Raw genomic sequence first — 20,110 nt, 5'->3', positions numbered from 1 at the left:
GGGAAAGGGGAGAGGGAAGGTGAAGTGGCTGGGGTAGAGCTGTGTGGAGTTGTAGGCTTTCAGCTTTGCAGGCTAGCTACTCTCAAACGAAAACATCTTTTAGTTGGTTTCCAGATTTAGGCCAGAGATAAGCAGGAAATAGTAATGAAACCCATGATCATTATTGACTCCTTGCATATTGGTTCTGTTCTGTGCTTTAAAAATGCTAACGGAGTCTGCAAGCAGATGAGATGTTGCAGCAGCAGCCCTTTGCTTCCCATTTAGAGACTCTGAACTAGGCTTAAAGGGTTTGAAATTAAAAAAAAAGTTGTTAAATGTCTTTTCAGCTACATTTCAGAGCAGAATTAAGGCCCCGTGTACATGATACAGATGTCATCATAAGAAGTCTTTAGAAAAATACTGCTGAAGGCTGGGCAATTGTTGTTTTTCTTGCACTCAGGCTTTAACTGGTGCATCTCGCAGACTGACCCTGGCCCTTGCATTAAAAGCAGCCCCTGGAAAAACAGGGGCTGGGCAAAAACATCTGCCTCCCCATTTTAGGTGTAGAGCATCCTTTCTGCAGCAAAAAAACCCTGTAGGCTGCAGTTTGTACCTACACAGTTTATACCAGTTTCAAGCCATAGGGCATTCTTGTTTTGTCATCCCTGTTCACAGCCTGTCCACAGAAAGCTGCAGAAAAAGATGACCACTGATAGCTAAAGTCCCAAGTTTTGGCAAAGCCTAGGTTAATTCTTGGAGCGTTTTTTTTCCCCATGCAAAAGGGCAAGGTAGGTTCCTAAGCTGTTTGCACGGAAGTGTCACTGCCAGCCTGAAAATTGTTATTAGGTCTCCAACCACCATTACTCTGTAGCTCGTAACCACCAGCAGTATGAAGGAGATTGGGTCTGACAGGGCAGCTCTCGTGGTCTCGCTGTGCTGGAGTGTGTGAAGCACAGGCTGAATGCGTCAGGGCTTCATCACTCCGCTGCAGCAACTTATTTTCTTGACCTGAACAATTTTTGCCCTTCTAACTTCTAGCTAAGAAACAGATTTCATTGTGCAGCTAAAACTAATCAACAATTTTTAGACATCTTAATCTGGAAAACATCCCAAACTATACCTGTCTTTAATTTTAAATCCCTCAGATGTGCTAAATGGGAAGCATTGAGGAAAGTTAATTAGTCTGCCTGCCTTTCCTTTTAGTTCCTAATTACTAATGGGTACTTTTCTTGTCCACCAAAACCTGCTGGCTGGATTTTAGGGCAGATGTTAATGTGCAGTCACAATTAAAAGCACATGCACTGGTTGCTGTTGAAGCCTCCGAGTGCTCTGCATTTATGTCTTTTATTTCAGGATGCTTGGGGGAAAGAAGGGATCATCACACAGTTAAAAATGTCATTTGCTTGCTTTCTTCTTTTCCATGCAGCTCCTTTCCTTCGGTCAGATGAGTAGCTGCCAGGAAATCTATTAATGGTAAACCGATTTCAAGACATGGTGCAGTGTTTTTGAGAATATTCTCTTGATGTCTGTAAAAATGTTTACAGTCAGTATACTCAACCCAGTAACAATTTCATTTCACTATCCTTTGGCCCAAATAATGACTTCAAGTTTCTAATTAGAGAGCAAATGGGAAGGGGCTGTGCATGGTCCTCGGGGCCTGAGCTAAGAAAGCACTAAGAAACACTCCTGTAATAATTTAACAGGCGTGAAAGCTCCTGCCTGCCGAGCCAGTGCTCCTGCCTCTGTGAAACAGGCAGGATCACTGCTTCGCCCGTGTCTTGTGCCGGTCCTCCCAGCCGGCTGTGTCTTGGCTTCACCTCCTGGAGCTGTGCCAATTACGGCTTGGGGGCCCCTCTCAGCCCTCCTTACGGCTCACCTGGGCAAAAACATCTGCCTCCCCGTTTTAGGTGTAGAGCATCCTTTCTGCAGCAAAAAAATAGGACAGTATTGAATACGTGTCCCCGATGTGGATAGTGTTATTACATGGCTTTTGCTGCTTTTCTCCGGTCATTCTCTTCTCCTTTCTGATTTGCAGTGCATTTTAAATTCAGGGAGGCAGGAGAAAGTGTGATTGCTCTTTCACTGTTTCAGGAGGATATTTGGCTGCTCCATTCGCTAAAATAGATGGCTGTAAAGGCACTCTGGGTGCCTCTTCTAATTCCAGATAAGCTTTGGGCTTTCGATAGGCAGCACAAGGCAGAATCTAATTATTGAAGTAATTATTATTCCCTCCTCTGCTACATCGTGCTTTCCCAAACCCACAGCCACCCTTGGAGTCGTAGCTGTGGACCCTGCTAGCAGTGGTGGGATGTGATGTCAGTCTGTCAGACTGGGAATGATTTGACTGTACTTATCTGGAATGAGTTACTTATTTAAAATCTCACTTGTCTATTTTTTGACCCCAAAAAGAATATGTGACAGTAGAAAGTTTTCCCTTCTTCACTCAATGCATTCTGATTTCAATGGCTGCATTTCTGAAAAGGTGGTGCTTTTTTTCCACCTCTTCTGAGGAACCTGATACTAGCTATATCTGAGGTTGGGCTACCCAGGAGTAATAAGACCTGCCGTTTTTTCTTCTTTGTCAGTCTTGTAGGAGTGGGAAATGAAAACTATTCAACCAATAATCATGCAAGACTATTTTGCAATGATGGATCTCAAAGAGAGAAGAATCAACCTCTTTACTTTCAAATGCCTGCGAGTTTTAAAGTGAAGATGTAAAAGCAAAGTGAGGATGTAAAAGTAAAATAAATATTTGCCAGAGTGTAAAAATTTTTCATTCAGATGTTATTTTTAGGTAAGACCTTTAATTCCAGTTTGACTGAGTACTTACTGCAGTCCTTTTAATTTTGCAGCATGCCATTCTATTTAGCAAGTGCACATTTGGCTCCTGAAAGGTTTAAATTATATGTGAGTTGGTATATGTATATGTATATGTATATGTATATCACAGAATCACAGAATCACTAGGTTGGAAAAGACCTTCAAGATCATCAAGTCCAACCATTAATCCAGTGCCACCATGTTCCCTAAACCATGTCCTGAAGTGCCACATCCACATGTTTTTTGAACACCTCCAGAGATGGCGACTCCACCACCTCCCTGGGCAGCCTGTTCCAATGCGTGACCACCTTCTTGGTGAAGAAGGTTTTCCTAATATCCGATCTAAACTTCCCCTGAATACATATGTATATGTATATGTGTGTATGTGTGTATGTGTGTATGTGTATGTATGTGCTTGCTGTGTAAAAAAAAGTCTTCAATTTATGTATTTGAAAGGAACCAATTGTCGTATCTACTCTTTTCAATAAAACCTGAGTATTTTGAACTTTTTGATAGACTGTCAGGTTCATCTATATTCTCAGACTTCTCTTAATGATGAACATAGAATAAAATAAGAAACATTTAAATTTATTTAAGAAGTGGCTATTAGTACAGTAATCAAAAGAAAGGGGGGTTAGTGAGGATAGAGATCTAAATCTGTCTAATCTGGGTTTAATGCCCTAAGTGCCGGTCAGATTGGATTCTGTTTTTGAAAACTTGCATTTGGGGAAAGGCAAGTGTAGCAATGCAGAGATTAAGATGTTTTGAAGAAATGTATTAAATTCTAGCTTCTTTCTATTAAAATAATTATAATAATTTAGTAATAATCTTGCGTAGATCACATCTCTTGTCTGCTAACAGTTGTCATCACTGTCTCTTTTCACCCTTTGCATTAGCTATAGGTGGTGTTCACATGTAACACCATGAACAGCTTTGCAAGAGGGTGTTTGCGCTCGATTTCTTTGACTACATCCAAATCAAAATGGCTTTGATTTATACAGCCGTAAACACTGCTCTAAGTTTTAGCATGGTCACAATATATCAGAGGGATGGTAGGGAGTGTTTAAACTAAAAGAGGTTTGTTTACTCTGTATTGTCTAGACTCTGGTCACTGTTATCAAATTATCTGCATTTGTTGCATCATTTGTAAAACATTGTGCCATTCAGAGCTGCTCATGAAATTTCTGCAAAAGCTGCACTGAGCATCACGAGCATATAATTTAAAATGGGGCCTTGTAAATTTTTATTCCCATATGGTGAAAAATATGTATTGATTCTTGATTTGTGCAATAATGTGAGTGTAATTGAGATAGTCAGATGGCATCCGGAAGAATATTTTCAAAGCTACACTCACAGCTTGGCATTCGGGGCAGCTGGACACGCTGGTGCCTTGTTCTGCTTCTGTAAAGTTTCACTCAGCCAGTCTTTGATTTTATTTTTTAAAATGGGGCCTTCACCCACATAGATTTAATTTGAATTAAAACAAAAGACCCCCACCTCAAATTAATAAGGAAACAGCATGTTCTTTGCATAGTAATACAGAGAATGCAGAAAGCCTGTCTTTAAGGCAAATGCTGTTTCCACTTACTGGTATGACTGAGGCTCTGTCGCTGAAAGCAAGCAGGTTAACCTTTCAACTTAAAATTAATTGTCAGCTTCTTTTAGTGTTCTTTCAAAGCTTGTATGACTTCTATTTCACTTCTAATATATTTCCATTTTGACAAGTCAGTCGCTGTGTTTGCGCAGTGGCAAAATAACTATCACAGCAACTCAAATTTAGAAGTTGGAAGAATCATGCTATTTAAGGACATTGCTTTATTTACTCTGTTGTCTTCTAGAATGAGTTCTGCTCTGTGGATTAGCCAGAGCCCACATACATTTATGATACACTGCAGAGTCAGAGCCGGTGCAAGGAATTTCTGTCCTTCCCTCCCTCCCTTGATTTTCTCCTTTTCTTTTCCAAATGGGGCCTTGAAACATGAAAACAGAGAAAGGTTTTGAGATTGCAGACAACAGTGTTGCAGCAGGTGTCATCGTACCTTAATTCTTCTTTTTTTGTTAAAGTATGTTGTTTTTTTGCACTTTTGCTGACAAAAATATGCAATTTGTTGCTTAAAGACATTGAATCATTAGAATTGCTTATTTTCCTTCCTGCTACTTTGTGTTCACAGCCTGTGGGACAATGTGATCTGTAGGCCAGAATGGGAAGGATTACTACAGCTTTGTTTCAGAAATGGCTCAAATCTCCCAGATCTGAACAGCCCTGAACCTTGCGATAAGATCAGATCTGAACTTTGTTTCAAGTACCTCTCTGTTTTTCTATTAATAATGAACTAGCTAAATATACACTGATTTGTAGATCAAATGAAAGAGGTATTTCATCACCAATATCTGGAGCATCTAACATTTATTAGGAAATAACTTAAATTGTTTTAAAACTCAAGTATGCATTAATCAGAGTAACAACAGATATTTTGAAGGATATTTTTGTATCGTAGTCATAGTATTCTTCCAGCCTTGTCTAATGGCCCTACATCTCAAATCCACCATGACCTTGAAGAGTTTGATGATCTCAATGGGGTGTGACAGTAAAACCCATTGTTCATCCTGTTGGTGTGGTTGTATAAACGCACAGTTGCTGTTCATGTGATATAAAACGTAACAGAGTTGTAGTTTGCTTAGGTGTGTTTTCCTTACAGAAGGTTTACAATTTGTGTTTTTCATAACTAGTTAAGTACCAGGATGGTCATTAACAGGCTTTGTTGACCATCTGGGCAGAAGGGAGCTCTGCTTAGTCTGGTCCTATGACTACTGGTATTTCTAGGAGTCAACTACCTACTGGGGAGGGCCCTACAGGAACTTTGTGATTAAACATCCAATTGTGACCGTATCTGGGAGGGGAGGTTATACCCTGAAGGGAATTTCAAGGAAAAGCTGCACGTTTCCTCTCCATCCCCAGCGCTCTCTGGGAAAGCAGACCTAAAGGCTTGCATTAAATTGGATTGCGAGTTTGGCTTAGGGAATAGCTCCACTGATTGTAAAATACCTGGAAGCTTCTTGAACTGATTGAAATGTAAGTGAATGCAAACAGTTACTGCAGTCAGAAGTGCTGCTCAGAACCCCCATATGTGAGTCATTCTCTCAGTTCTCTCTCCCCACATCTGACCTTCAAATGGTCCAGGGCGTGCCTGTTTCCACCAAATTTTTGGAAGGTGTCGGCACAGGGTAGAACAAGTGTCTACTGCTGGGTGTTAGGAGGAAGCCCTTTGGCTAGCGGAGGATGGTGAAGAAAGCACTTCTTCCGGAGGGCAGACTTTGGCCTGTTCAGGTCACTGGTTGAGAGAGTCCCTTGGGAGACAGTCCTGAAGGACAAAGGGGTCCAGGAAGGCTGGACAGTCTTCAAGAAGGAAATCTTAAAGGCACAGGAGCAGGCGGTCCCCATGTGCCGTAAGAAGAGCTGGCGGGGAAGGCGACCGGCCTGGCTGAACAGGGAGATTTTGCTGGGACTCAGGGAAAAGAGGAGAGTTTATCACCTCTGGAAGAAGGGGAAGGCAACTCATGAAGAGTACAAGGATCTCGTTAGGTCAAGCAGGGACAAAATTAGAAAGGCAAAAGCCCAGGTAGAGCTCAGTCTGGCCACAGTCGTAAAGGATAATAAAAAATGTTTTTACAAATATATTAACAACAAAAAGAGAGGCAAGGAGAATCTCCATCCCCTACTGGATATGGCGGGGAACATTGTCTCCAAGGTTGAGGACAAGGCTGAGGTACTTAATGCCTTCTTCGCCTCAGTCTTTAATAGCCACTCCAGGTATCCACAGGATATTCAGCCCCCTGAGCTGGAAGACGGGGATGGAGAGCACAATGTACTCCTCATAATCCAGGAGGAAGCAGTCAAGGACATGCTAAGCCACCTGGACACCCACAAGTCCATGGAGCCTGATGGGATCCACCCGAGAGTACTGAGAGAGCTGGCGGAGGAGCTTGCCAAGCCACTCTCCATCGTTTATCAGCAGTCCTGGTTAACAGGGGAGGTCCCAGAAGACTGGAGTCTTGCCAATGTGACGCCCGTCTACAAGAAAGGCCGGAAGGAGGATCCTGGGAACTACAGGCCTGTCAGCCTGACCTCTGTTCCAGGGAAGATTATGGAGCGGTTGGTTTTGAGAGTGCTCACAGGGCATCTGCAGAACAGCCAAAGGATCAGGCCCAGCCAGCATGGGTTCATGAAAGGCAGGTCCTGCTTGACCAACCTGATCTCCTTCTATGACCAGGTGACCCGCCTAGTGGATGAGGGAAAGGCAGTGGACGTTGTCTACCTGGACTTTAGTAAAGCCTTTGACAGCGTCTCCCACAGCATTCTCCTGGAGAAACTGGCGGCTCGTGGCTTAGACGGGTTTACTCTTCGCTGGGTGAGGAACTGGCTGGATGGCCGAGCCCAGAGAGTTGTGGTGAATGGCGTTAAATCCGGCTGGCGGCCGGTCACGAGTGGTGTTCCCCAGGGCTCGGTTCTGGGACCAGTCTTGTTCAATATCTTTATAGATGATCTGGATGAGGGAATTGAGTGCTCCCTCAGTAAGTTTGCAGATGACACCAAGCTGAGTGGGAGTGTTGATCTGCTGGAGGGTAGGAGGGCTCTGCAGAGGGATCTGGACAGGCTGGATCGATGGGCAGAGGCCAACTGTATGAGGTTTAATAAGGCCAAGTGCAGGGTCCTGCACTTTGGCCACAACAACCCCATGCAATGCTACAGGCTTGGGGAGGAGTGGCTGGAGAGCAGCCCGGCGGAAAGGGACCTGGGGGTGCTGGTTGACAGCCGGCTGAATATGAGCCGGCAGTGTGCCCAGGTGGCCAAGAAGGCCAACAGCGTCCTGGCCTGTATCAGGAATAGTGTGGCCAGCAGGAGTAGGGAAGTGATTGTGCTCCTGTACTGGGCACTGGTGAGGCCACACCTTGAATCCTGTGTTCAGTTTTGGGCCCCTCACTACAAGAAGGATGTTGAGGTGCTGGAGCGTGTCCAGAGAAGGGCAACAAAGCTGGTGAGGGGTCTGGAGCACAAGTCTTATGAGGAGCGGCTGAGGGAACTGGGGTTGTTTAGTCTGGAGAAGAGGAGGCTGAGGGGAGACCTTATTGCTCTCTCCAACTACCTGAAAGGGGGTTGTGGCGATGAGGGTGTTGGTCTCTTCTCCCAAGTAACTAGTGATAGGATGAGAGGAAATGGCCTCAAGTTGCGCCAGGGGAGGTTTAGATTGGATATTAGGAAAAATTTCTTCACTGAGAGGGTGGTCAGGCATTGGAACAGGCTGCCCAGGGTGGTGGTGGAGTCGCCATCCCTGGAAGTGTTCAAAAAACGTGTGGATGTGGCGCTTCAGGACATGGTTTAGGGAACATGGTGGCACTGGATTAATGGTTGGACTTGATGATCTTGAAGGTCTTTTCCAACCTAGTGATTCTGTGATTCTGTGATTCTGTGAATACTTCAGGTTTCTAAGCAAGTTTATAACATCAGCTACATGGTGCAGTTATACAAAGAGTATAGAGTCATACAGAAATGGATTTGGTTAGGAGAGATGGTTTACATGGGTCCCAGTCTTATAAAGTACTTCATTTGACCCTCGTGTGTGACATTTAAAATTTAATGGCATGAAAATAAATCACATGCTCAAACTTTAACTGCTTTGCTGAGCTGAGGCATAAAAAAACATGAAAAAGAATTTTAAATTAGAGAAATATTCAATTTTACAGTGACTTTCATCCCTCTTACACTGTGTTTAAAAGTGAATGCAAAATGTAAAGGATTTAGAAATGCAACAAACAATTTTAAAACTATCAACTTTGTTAAATAGTCTCCACATAATATATGTAGCCATCTACCTCATTTTAGAGAAAGCACAAATGAAATAAACTGTATCAAAATATATACATATATACAGACATCTAATACAGGTATATAACCCTTCTAAATTGAAATGCCCTAAGTAGGGATCTGTGAATCACTGAACCAGGGTGGTCACAGAGCCAAGAGAAGGGCTGCAAAGACAGAAAACACAAAAGTAATGGAAGAGTCCGTGAAGCTTTTGAAGAACTCAGTCATGCCTCACCAATCTAGCAGGGCTTTCTCAGAGGAGTTTGTAACTGTTTTTGTAGTTGGATCTGGTCAGCAAAGTACAGTTGAGTCTTCGAAAGCTCCTGGATCAAAGGCCTTTAGAGAAATAAGCTACTGTGAGATAAGTGGTATTTTCCTCTTGCAGAGCAATACCTGATTAAAAGAAGTTAGAAATAATCAGTCTTCATAATGGAGAAAGGCTTTATTAGGCTGCCCAGCCACCTTTTAGGGGGGACTTTGGATGTTCATCAAATTCAGTGTTAGCTGCAAAGGGAGTGAATAACAAGTCGGCAAAGTTTGCTGATGACTACTTCAAATATTTCATATCAAAATTGATGCTGACTGTGAAAATGCAACAGTAATCTCAGTAGAAAATGCCTAAGTAATACAACAGCCAGCGACATTTCGTTGTCATGCAGAGTAATGCAGTATATGTGCTATGCATACATGACAACAGGAGCCAGATGAGTTATTTTCCAGAAGAAGGATCTAGGAATCACTGTGGATAATTGTCTGAAATGGTCAACTCAGAAACCAGGGATGGTAAAAAACAGTTTTGTACTGCTGGGAAAGGAAGAGAGAAGGAACAGAAAACATCCTTAGGTAATGTGTTGTGGTACACTGCAGTGACATCATGAGTCCATTCACACGCTGGCATTTGTGGGCAGTTTGGGCTTCTTGTCTCAGGAATGGTGAAAGAGAATTAGAAAAGGGAAGAGTCACGAGCAGCCTGCCTCCTCCGGGGTAGTAAATGGTTTCCGTATGAGGAGGGCTTTTCAGCTTGGGAGGAAGCTGCTGAAGTACGGTGTGATAAAAATATGTTAAACCATCAATGGTATGGAGAACGTGAAGAAAGAAAGGCAGGGCGCTACTTCTGCAGTTCACGAAGCAAGAACCGTAGTGTGCCCACATGAAATGCTCAGGCACACAGCCTGTTTTCTCAGGGAGCTGTAGCAGGCAGAGGTGTAAATAGGTTCCAAAATGGGATTAGCATGCCTGTGGAGGGCCTCTCCATCAGAGCTAGCCAGCCTGCAAGTGTGGGGACATGTTTGGGCAGTGCTTGGCTGTTCAATACCCAGCTAGGAAGACTTACCATTTTGTTTTCTTTTTTCAAAAAATAGAGCCTTCCTGATTTAAGACGGAGGGTGGATGAGTGGAGGAAGAGCTTCCAGTGCCTTTTACTGTTGAAGCTTCAACTGTTTGTTGGTTTTGGGTTTTTTTCCAGTCAAGGGCTGTTTAGGCTATTATTTTAGAGTCTAGTCAACCTGTGCTCTATGGAGTAGAACAACTTCCTTCCCTGAGACTTCATTTCACAGGATTTTATGCAAGTTTAGATTGAATCCCCAGCTGTCACTGGTCCTCTGCCACAATGAGTGAAAGGTTAATGCCTTGCAAAAGTAACTGTGATAATCCTGAGCTGTAATTTAGTCTGTTTAGTGTATCCAGAGGATTAATTCTCAAATGCATTAAGCAAAACAAGAAATAATGCACACTTTATATTGTCTCCCTTACACTGTAGTCACATTTAATTAGCCACTGAAACAACTGACTGAAAGCTTTCCCTTTGCCTTGTTGTTTGAATCATGAATTTTAAAGACTTTTGAGAGAATGACTCAGGAGGTGAAACAGCAGGGCTTCTGATGTTATTTATAAGCTCTGTACTGGAAACTATTTCAGTGTCTGCAGCCATGAAACTCAAGCAACTTAGCCTGTAATTTCTTCATTTGAGAATAAATGACAGGAGAACTAATGCTGTCAGCACCCCACTAAACAGCATTGGCATTCCCCATTGCCTCCGCTTACTGGAAAAATGGATAATGAAATAATTGGCATTAAAGCCAGCTATCAAGTACAGGTTATCCCACGAAAGAAGAGGTTAATATATGCACCAAAATACATGCAATGCATGTCTGCAATAATTGGGTTTTCATTGCAGTAATAGTTCTGAAGACTGCAATTAAGCGAGGGCAGCTCACAAAACATCTGTGCAACACCTCGTGCAAGCAGCCAAGTGCTCCATGGGGCTTGCAGCACCGAGGATGCTGTGGCATGGGGGGAGCCTTCCACCCAACCCATCCCAAACAGAACTACCATTGCAGCAGGCTTACTGCCTGACCATTTAAGATTTGTGACTTTGCTGCGTTTTAAAAAGACACAAAATGAAAATAAAAAATAGAATTAAATTATATTTCTGGTCATATCTTTTATCTGTTTCTTTTCCTTTGGCAGCTCTTTGACACATGTCCTTTGAAGGAAAAATCATGCATCTCCCCACCTCTGCCCTGCAGTTCTGACCTTTTAAAATGCCCAGGGACGCAATGCTCCGGCTATGAGGACTGAGAGGCTATTGATTCTGTTACTGTATGGCCATATGTGTATCCCCACACCCCTGTTTTATAGCAGCACAAAGCTGAGTTAGCACTCTGGTTTGAGGAGGAGAATGCTTCTTGTCTTCGGTATTTTATGCTTTCTTGGTACATAGCAGTTTTTAACTTGTGATGGTTGTGATGCCTCTTTCTTTCCTAATTCCAAGTACTTCAGTGTAAAGGAAAAGGACATATATATTTCATCGGGGCTTGCTTTATTTCCAAGGCATTGTAGGTTCTTAGTACGTTACTGAATAGTGTCATTGGCATTAGAAAGTCTGAGGTTGGAATAAACTCGATAATGAAGTAAAGGATTTTTTCTTGTGTCTTAAGGAAAAAGCAGGAAACAAAACCAATCTTTAATAGATGGGGAAAAAAGGGAATCTCTCTTCTGTAGGCAGGGAAATGACTGCAGAAATAAAAATAAGTTTTCAGATCAGGTGTTTGTGTTGATATCTTACTACAAGCAGTACCTTTGATAGTATGCAGATTTGTCTTGACAGAGACATGAAGCTCAAACACATAGGCACTTGGAAGATACAAGAGATACACGTGTAAGTTATCTTGCAAAGCCTTTCTTTTAGCTTCGTAAACTTTTGGAAACATTGAGCAAAATATCACTTGTTAAGGCATTTCCAGCTTCGCTGTTAGGAGGGAGTACAGCTTGCTCAACAGGGCACTGGCCTAAGCTCAGATGTTTGGCATCTATTCCTGTCTCAGCTGCTGTGAGAAAATGAATGTGCCATTTCATCTCTGCATGCCTCTCTCATCCTGCAGTCTCTCTTGTCTGTTTAGCTTGTATGTTCTGCTGAGCTGGAGTCTTTTTTTATTTGGAGAGATATATACTGTGTAAAATAGTGGAGTGGCAATTCCGTCAGCATCTCTAGGGACTACTGTAAAATGAAACCTAAAAAAGTTATACATTATTGTAATTCATTAGCATATTAACTTCACTATATACGGCAATGTACATGTAGAGGTCAGTATCCCAAAGATCTAACTGTAATACTGAAGACCCAGCACACCCAAGAGAGGTTACACAAACAGGGGGGAATTTCCCATTGTATTTGAAATTTTCATTAAATAGTTGTGTTGCAAAGTTTACTTGAAAGCAAAGACAACTGGGAAGCCATTGATAGGGCTGTACAGCAAACATATACTGACTTCAAGACTCATATTTGGCTTCCTTTGGCAATTAAATGCTATTTGAGGTATAAAAGAGAAAAGAGAAAATGTAGGGAAAAACGTAGTGCAAAATGGTTTACACTGAAAAAATACTTAGAAGTTACTATATGTTACTATATGAAACTGCCTTTGTAATCATTCTGATAATCGATAAGTAATTTTCCAGTTGTTTCCACATATGACAATAATTTTAATGCTTAAATACTGGCAATAGAGTTTAATCTAATGATGACTTATCACAGCAGTGCATATGAAGGCAGTAGTGCCTGACAGTGATTGACAAGAAATAGTGGTCATCACTGACACACTCATCATTCATTTTGTGGTTCGTTCATCCTTCTACCTCAGTAGCAACATTGCATCTTCTTAAGTTGGCAAGAAAAAAATGTGGCAGGCAGTTTATTAATGTGTTAAGAATTGGTGTTTAATGTGGACATGTTGTAAGGCAGGTAAATATTCTCGTCATCAGCTGATTAATATTCACATTGTGCATTTCGTGCTGAGATTAGAAGCTGGAAGGGATTGATTGTTTTTCAGAATTCTTCAACATGCGTGTGTGGATTTTCATCATGATACTCTTACACAGCTGATTACTGAAAATACGTTGTCTGTATCAGTTACCAAATCAACTGCTTTTACCTGCCTTACGCAGTGCATCAAACCATGTATGGAATAGCTGGTTATGCAGAGACTCATGAAATGAGTTCAAGGCGTGAATGAGCTTGATTTGAAGAATTTATTTATGGAGTGTCAGTTATAAGAGATGTCTGAATGAGCCAAGGAAATGGCACCATGGGTTAGAGACTCCCACAGAAGGGTTGAGATTGGCAGGCACCTCTTGAGATCCTCTTGTCCAAGCCCCCTGCTCAAGTAGGGTCAGCTGCAGCAGGTTGCCCAGGACCATGCCCAGTCAGGTTTTGAATACCTCCATGGATGGAGACTCCACAACCTCTCTGGGCAACCTGTGCCAGTGTTTGACCACCCTCTCAATAAAAAAGTGTTTTCTGGTGTTCAGATGGAATTTCATGGGTTTTGTTTCATAGTAACTGTCTCTTGTCCTGTCAGTCGACGCTACAGGGGAGAGCCTGGCTCTCTCTTCTTCATTCCCTCCCATCTGGTATTTATACACATGGATAAGACATCTCCTGAGCCTTCTCTTTTCCAGGCTGAACAGACCCAGCTCTCTCAGCCTTTCTTCATATGAAAGATGCTCTGGTCCCTTAATCATCTTAGCATCCCTGTGCATGACTCCAGTAAGGAGCTCCAGATGGGCAGATGGAGAGATACCATTTCTGGACATGGTGCCCCTGGTGCAGTGGCACAGGAGGTGGTGTATCTTAGTCCTGCTCCATGAGGTAGCCACCATCTGGGCCTAGGAAACAAGGTCCTGATGGCATGTTTGTGACAGTGCCTCGGGCAAGTCACAAACAGGACAAACAGAGAGGGTGGCAGGGTTGGCAATGGTAGCAGCAAAAGGTTGACAGACAACAGTTGTTGCTACTGGTAACAGCGACTGTAATTCACTTTAAAAAACAAATAGCAATGGACTGCTTTGGTGCAGTTTTATACCATTGCATTATTTTCTCAAAACTGCATGACAGTGAATGAATCAATTCATGAAGAAACACTTGCTCTTGCTGGCAAAGCTTGGAAGACAGCAAGTCTTAAAAGAAGGTACAGCACTTGGGGAAGGGAGAAAGGGTAAATAGTATTTATATTTGAATTGTGTGTAGCAGACCTGCAATACCTAGGATCAATATGTTTCCTAGGAGCTGGATTTGATCACCAGACACCTACCTGCTGTACTAAGGGTACCCATGTGATTAATGATTTTGTCAGCTCAGATGACAACAGCGCCGCAGTGCAATTTGGGTTTTCAAGTCATTTGGTCACAAAAGAGCGTCTGCTGGTTGTGCATATTTTTAAAATTGTCACGTTTGTGGAGTAAGTTGATCTGTTTGGCAAGTGCTGCCCTGCTCTATAACGTGAGGACAAAATCGGTTTCATCTGCAGCCTGCTCAGCGTGCAGGCTCACTAATAGGTCAAGTATAAGGAAACAATCTCAGAAGGAGTCAAAAGCAGAAACCAAAACAAAATAAAAACCCACAGCCTCCACAACAAAGAAACCAGAAAGCCTAACCTGAGAAGTTAGAAGCATTACTGAGTGTTTGTCTCTGACCCTACTTATGCAACTATTTCCCACAAAAGGCAAGTAAGGTCGAGGTCAGGTTGGACGGGGCTCTGAGCAACCTGATCTAGTTGAAGATGTCCCTGCTCACTGCAGGAGGGTTGGACTGGATGACCTTTAGAGGTCCCTTCCAACCCAAACTGTTCTGTGATTCTATGATTCTCTGAATTGCTTGTAAGCTGTTTTCATATTATTATACAGCAGGTAACTTCCTAAACACATTTGCATTCATCTTGTCTCTGCCTTGGATATATTAACCATTGCTGAGAGTAATGCTACTAAATTAGGGAAAAGAATAAAACATAACTACTTTAGCTATTTCCCACAAATGGCAAGTAAGGTCAAGTACAGGTTGGCTAGATGACCTTTAAAAGTCCGTTCCAACCCAAAGATTCTATGATTCTGAGGTGGTGCCTTGCTGTGACAAGGAGAACCCTACTTTAAGTTCCCAAAACACACACATCGTGCTACCGAACAGTGGACTGCTTGGCCCCAGCAGCTGCTCTGGGCATGAGATGTATCTTCTCTGGCCCCTCCATCAGACCCATGCCAAGGGATCCCACCAGGCACCTGGAGGATCAAGTGGCACTAAATAGCTGATGTTAGCTAACTGAACTGGACCATTGTACTCAAGAGGGTTTCCTGCCACTTTGCAATGGAATGATGAATTATCTGTGTATTATCTTACCGAAGCTGTAAATTATTAACTATTTTCAGGTTTTAATTTCCAGTACTTTTGATGCATTCAAATAATAAGTGCAGCATTTTTGGCAGTGGTTTGTAACATTCCCTGTAACTGTGCCACAACATCTACTACATCCAGCTAGAAGCAGTTTCTCACTGAATTCCTTATCGGCCAGCAGCATTCCTCATGTGATTCGCATCACTGTAAATGTGAACAGACTGAAAAAGGACAATTAAAGAGGGTTGTTTGGCAAACATCCCTTTTTTCTTTATGGGTGTTCTTGCTCTGCGAACACAGGAAAGCAGCAAAGCACATAAAATGTGGCAGTGGAGCACCCAGCCTGTCGCTTGTTTTTCTGTTGATTGGTTCCACCTAGAAATCAGAATTAAATATGTAATACATACCTACATAACACCTCCCATCTGAGGATTTTTAAGTAGTTTATTAGACCTTTCAGACTCTTGTAAGGCTATGTACTCTCCCCTTTCTAGGTGGCTAGCATGGAGACGAGTGAATAATTTATAGCAGGTCTACGAGACATGGATACTCATCTGTTTTACGTGACTTTTGGCTTATGTAGCTGGCAAAAATAAACCTCCATTTGTTACTGGCTGTTGTTCCTGAGGGAAATGTTACATAATAACAACAACAAAAAAAACCCCCTTAGATCAATTTTAGGTGAAAAGAACAAAATGGTTAGCAACTGGAGTTTTAAAACTTGTGTCTAGGTGAATTTTTCCAGTTTCTTTCAAGCTTCTGGAAGTGGCATGTTTGGCTTCCAGGTACATTTTGTTTGAGAAGGGTTAATACTACAGCAACTATCAAGGTTGGTCAGCCAGCTCATGTACTTCAAAACCTCACTCTTTGAAGCATTATGCAAAGTTCTTTTCTCCCTGCCCCTGCCTTCTGTAGGACGGCTGTTTGTGCTCACAGCATTGCTTCTGCTGTTAGTTTTTTAGAAGAGGGGCTGTAGGATCCCATGGACTTTATTTAAGTAACCCAACATGACTTCAGTCTGCGGAGCCCCACAGAACTTCCCTCTTCATGGTCTTCTGCAGGGGTTGGTCTCAGTCCTGGATGCATTTGCTGGCGAAAGGGTGCTAGTCAGTGTCTTGCTGCAGCCTGGTGACCTCTGGAAGCCATGAATATCTCTGGGCAGCTAACATCAACATGGAGGAGTCTCAAGTTCGGAGCAAGAGACATGAAAGTTGCTTGCAGTCATATCTGTGCCCCAGAGTGTTTCATGTCTAGAGGCTTGCGTGGGGCCCTCGGCTGTAAGCTGTTCTTGTGCTCGAAGCCAAGAACATGGATTTTTGCTTTTGTTTCTAATTACGTAGGATAACACTGCTTTCTTAGGGTCTTTTCCTCAGTCTCACAAGATGTTTACAGGTCACTGACTTCAATGCTAGGCCAAGACATGAAGGAGACAGCACAGCCTGTTTAGTAACCCTTCAGTATTCTCTCTACTCACACATTCCAATGTTTTTTGCACAGAAATTTCTTGATGCCAAAGTCAGATAATTTTCTGATTTTTAAAATCAATTTAGAGAAACAAATCTGTTTCAGCACTTCAGGAAGTTAAACATTACAAAGCAAAGGATGTTTATCCTTGTTCCATTCACAGAGATAAAATGCTACTCTGTAAATCCATAGTTACTGTGATTAGTGAAATGTTTATGACAAATTCCAGGCAAACAATTTTTGTCTTGAGCCTTATGAAAGTGTTCAAAACTTGTAATGGGTTTGCCTCAGTGGATTAACTTGTAATGTGTCTGTAGTGCAGAAGTCCAATAGTTAAAGAATTTATCATAGTTCAACCCTTTTATGGTTGTATATATTTAAAAGAATTTAGAGTGAAATCTTAAGAATGAATATGAGTTGATATAAATTCAATGCTAAAATTACTGAAACGTAATTCAGCACCTGTAACTTACCCAGTGACTTCTGTGGGACTTGTGGGACAAGTCAGTAGCAAACAAGTCTCTTAAGAGAAAGAAGAGCCTCTTAAAATAGAATCAAACACAATACTGTATAACCATATGCTACAGCATTTGGTCTTTCTGCGTATCATCTCTCTTATGAAGGGATCTTCATCTTGGATGGAATTATAAAATGCATTATCTTTCTTTTCCTTCTTTCTAAAATAACAGTGAAACAAGCAGTCCAAGTCAGTTCCCATTACAGCAATAGAAATTATGCCTGTCAACCACTGTGAGAGCTGGACTCAGTCCTTGAATGGCTATATGAGTGATCAAAAGATATGTATTATAAGAATGTACGGTTGCACTGTGAGAAATTTTGCTTTCATTCTCTTCAAAGCCTTTAGGCATCTCAGAGAAACCACGAAAAATCATAACAGTAAGTCTTAAGAGCACACATGAGTTTATCAAAGCCCTCATCATCTGATACTGATTTCCACTGCGTGTAAATAAATATATGAATAATTTATTTACTTCATCTTATAATCAAACAATCCTGGTTTTTTTCTGGCTTACTTGGCATGGTAGAAGTAGCCTCAGTCTGTGTTTCTGCCTGGGGCCCATACCTCTTACTCATGAATTCACATCAGTGCTTGTTCTCTGGGTTTGATGACCAAGCAAGGAGGGGGTCCTGTTGTGCTAGGTGGGTCCTACCCTGGGAAATGTGCACCTCCTAGCCCTGATCAGCAGGCAAGCCAAGGGAATCAACGGAATTGCAAAGGAATTGCAAGCAGTGAATCAGTGTGGTGGGGGAAAATATCACATTTACTTATTTTCAAAATTTGGGATGGAATTCCATTAATAATGGAAGGGTTGTTGAGATTAAAACAAAGCAGATGGAGGCTGATAAAACCAGGGAAGAAGAGGCAGAGATAATGAACTGGGAGAGAAGAAATTGCAAGGGAACAGGAGGTCAGACAGGGTCAGCAGGGACTGGACCAGGCAGAGAATGGCCAGGTTGAAAACTCCCCACCGGCATCTCTGCTGCAGTGTCCGATGGGGCGGGAGCTTCTCCTGCTCCTCTTGGCTTTAGCCTGCCTTGGGGCCTTGGGTGATGCCTCACCAGCATTATTTGTGCTCCCTGAGCCCACCTGGCTTGGGGAAGAGTAGTCCTTTCCCTGCCTGTGTGCCCCCAGAGGGCAATTAGCTCCCATCAGTTGTTTCTGAATGAGAAGAACTGTGGTTTCACCCAACTTGCTTCTGCCCCAGCTGATGAGGACTCCTGACTGCAAGGGTAATGTAGTCCCGGGCTACCTGGATTACCCCAGGTTACCTGGAAAACTGCTCTGACACAGCACATCCTTGTGATGAACAGAGGCTCAAAAGCAGAAACAAATTCCAAAGCGCTCCCCATCACAAATAACAGCAAGGAGAGGATTCATAACTCACTCGTAACTCATCATCAGAGCAGTGGGATGAAGAATGGAGGAAGTGCCACCACGTGTGGGGTTACTTTAGGAATTTTCCTGCTTGGACTTTGGTAGTCTTAGAGGAAAACGGATATATACTGTTGCTGAAGAAACGAGTTTCCCAGGGGAAGGTTGGCTTTTTCCCGGTGTGAATTTTTGCAGTCTCGGGCTCACTCAGGTCCATTAACCTAAAACGTGCAAAGTGCACATGCCACGGCTCTGTGCAATTATTATTTGGAACTTTATACAGTTGCATGTGGATTTAATCGTAAACAGCCAGGAATGGATTCAAGTTTATATTCGTCTTTAAATACTTGTGTTCTTACAATGGAATATTGCCCATTTTCCTCTGTAGGTGCCAGCTTGCGTGATGACCTCAGTAAATACTTCTGGTTTCATCATTCTCAAGGGGACACAATGACAGTTCAGGATCCAAACCAGATGAACCTCTGTGCTGCCGTTTGGACTGTTGTCTCCTATGTAATTGCTGACATGGAGGAGATGTTGCCAAGGTAATAAAACAGCAAGAAAGATGATTTGTATTCTTCAGTAAAGATTGTGAGTCCACTAATGCATGTGGTCTACAGCTGTGGGAAGTTCTGTTTTTCACCCTGATTTTATGCATTATTATGTCTATTTTCCTCAAAGCACATGCTCTTTTACACACTCCTGTTTCTTTTTGGTGTTTTGTTATCTTCCATTTGTGATTTTCACTTGATATTTCTTCTTTTAGATATTTTTTAAATTTCTGATGAAGGTATGATGCCTCTTTGACTATGATGTAATAACCATTTGTATGCAAAGTGATCCTGTGCAGCAGGAAAAATATACCAAATAAACTTGTTGCATCAGAATACTTTATTGAGTTAGTATTGAGTTAGTGTATGTGTTCATGGGTTTGTTTTCTGTCTTTCACTCTATGCATTAGACTGGTGTACTATTAATAAAACAGCCCTTTCTTTTTACTCTCTTAAGATAATACTGTAGTTTCTATACAGTTTTCAGGTTAATAGGACAAATGAATCTTGGCTCTTTTAACGTTAGTATACGGTTAAATGATCAGATAAGGGTCAAAATGCTAAAATAGTTTATTCAGCTCCCGCTGCTAAATTGTACTAAAGGTTGCTTCATGCGAGACTCAGATAAACCAGGACACAGAGGATAGGAAGCCAACCACAGAACTCCCAGATCTCCTGTGTTTCTTCAGGCACCTCCCCATGGAAAGCTGTGCGTGTCCTTTTCTTTCTGATGGGAGACTCGCCACAGTGACATGCAGAGAATTTCGTACAGCAGCTTTTCTCTGAAATGCCATGATGTTTCAGAAATGGCATCACAGCTGTGATTTGTGACCTTCACTACCTGCCAGCTGATATCCAAACGAAGTGTAAGAGCAGAT

At 42.3% G+C, this 20,110-nt stretch overlaps 1 protein-coding gene across 1 annotated transcript in view; it reads left to right on the top strand.

Moving 5' to 3' along the window:
- Positions 1-19,230, top strand: part of CPQ (carboxypeptidase Q) — a gene marked incomplete at its 3' end in the record, with an annotated part of 150,580 nt that extends 131,350 nt beyond the window's left edge. Inside the window, exon 7 of the mRNA XM_082014824.1 lies at positions 19,070-19,230. Within this exon, the coding sequence (XP_081870950.1) occupies positions 19,070-19,230 (161 nt within the window). The remainder of the gene's footprint in view (positions 1-19,069) is intronic.
- Positions 19,231-20,110: the final 880 nt, after the last annotated feature.

This window comes from Phaethon aethereus (assembly GCF_964289735.1).
Source record: "Phaethon aethereus genome assembly, chromosome: 2".
NCBI lineage: Eukaryota > Metazoa > Chordata > Aves > Phaethontiformes > Phaethontidae > Phaethon > Phaethon aethereus.
The sequence above is the reverse complement of the archived record's forward strand: the minus strand, read 5'-3'. Positions and strand labels throughout refer to the sequence as shown.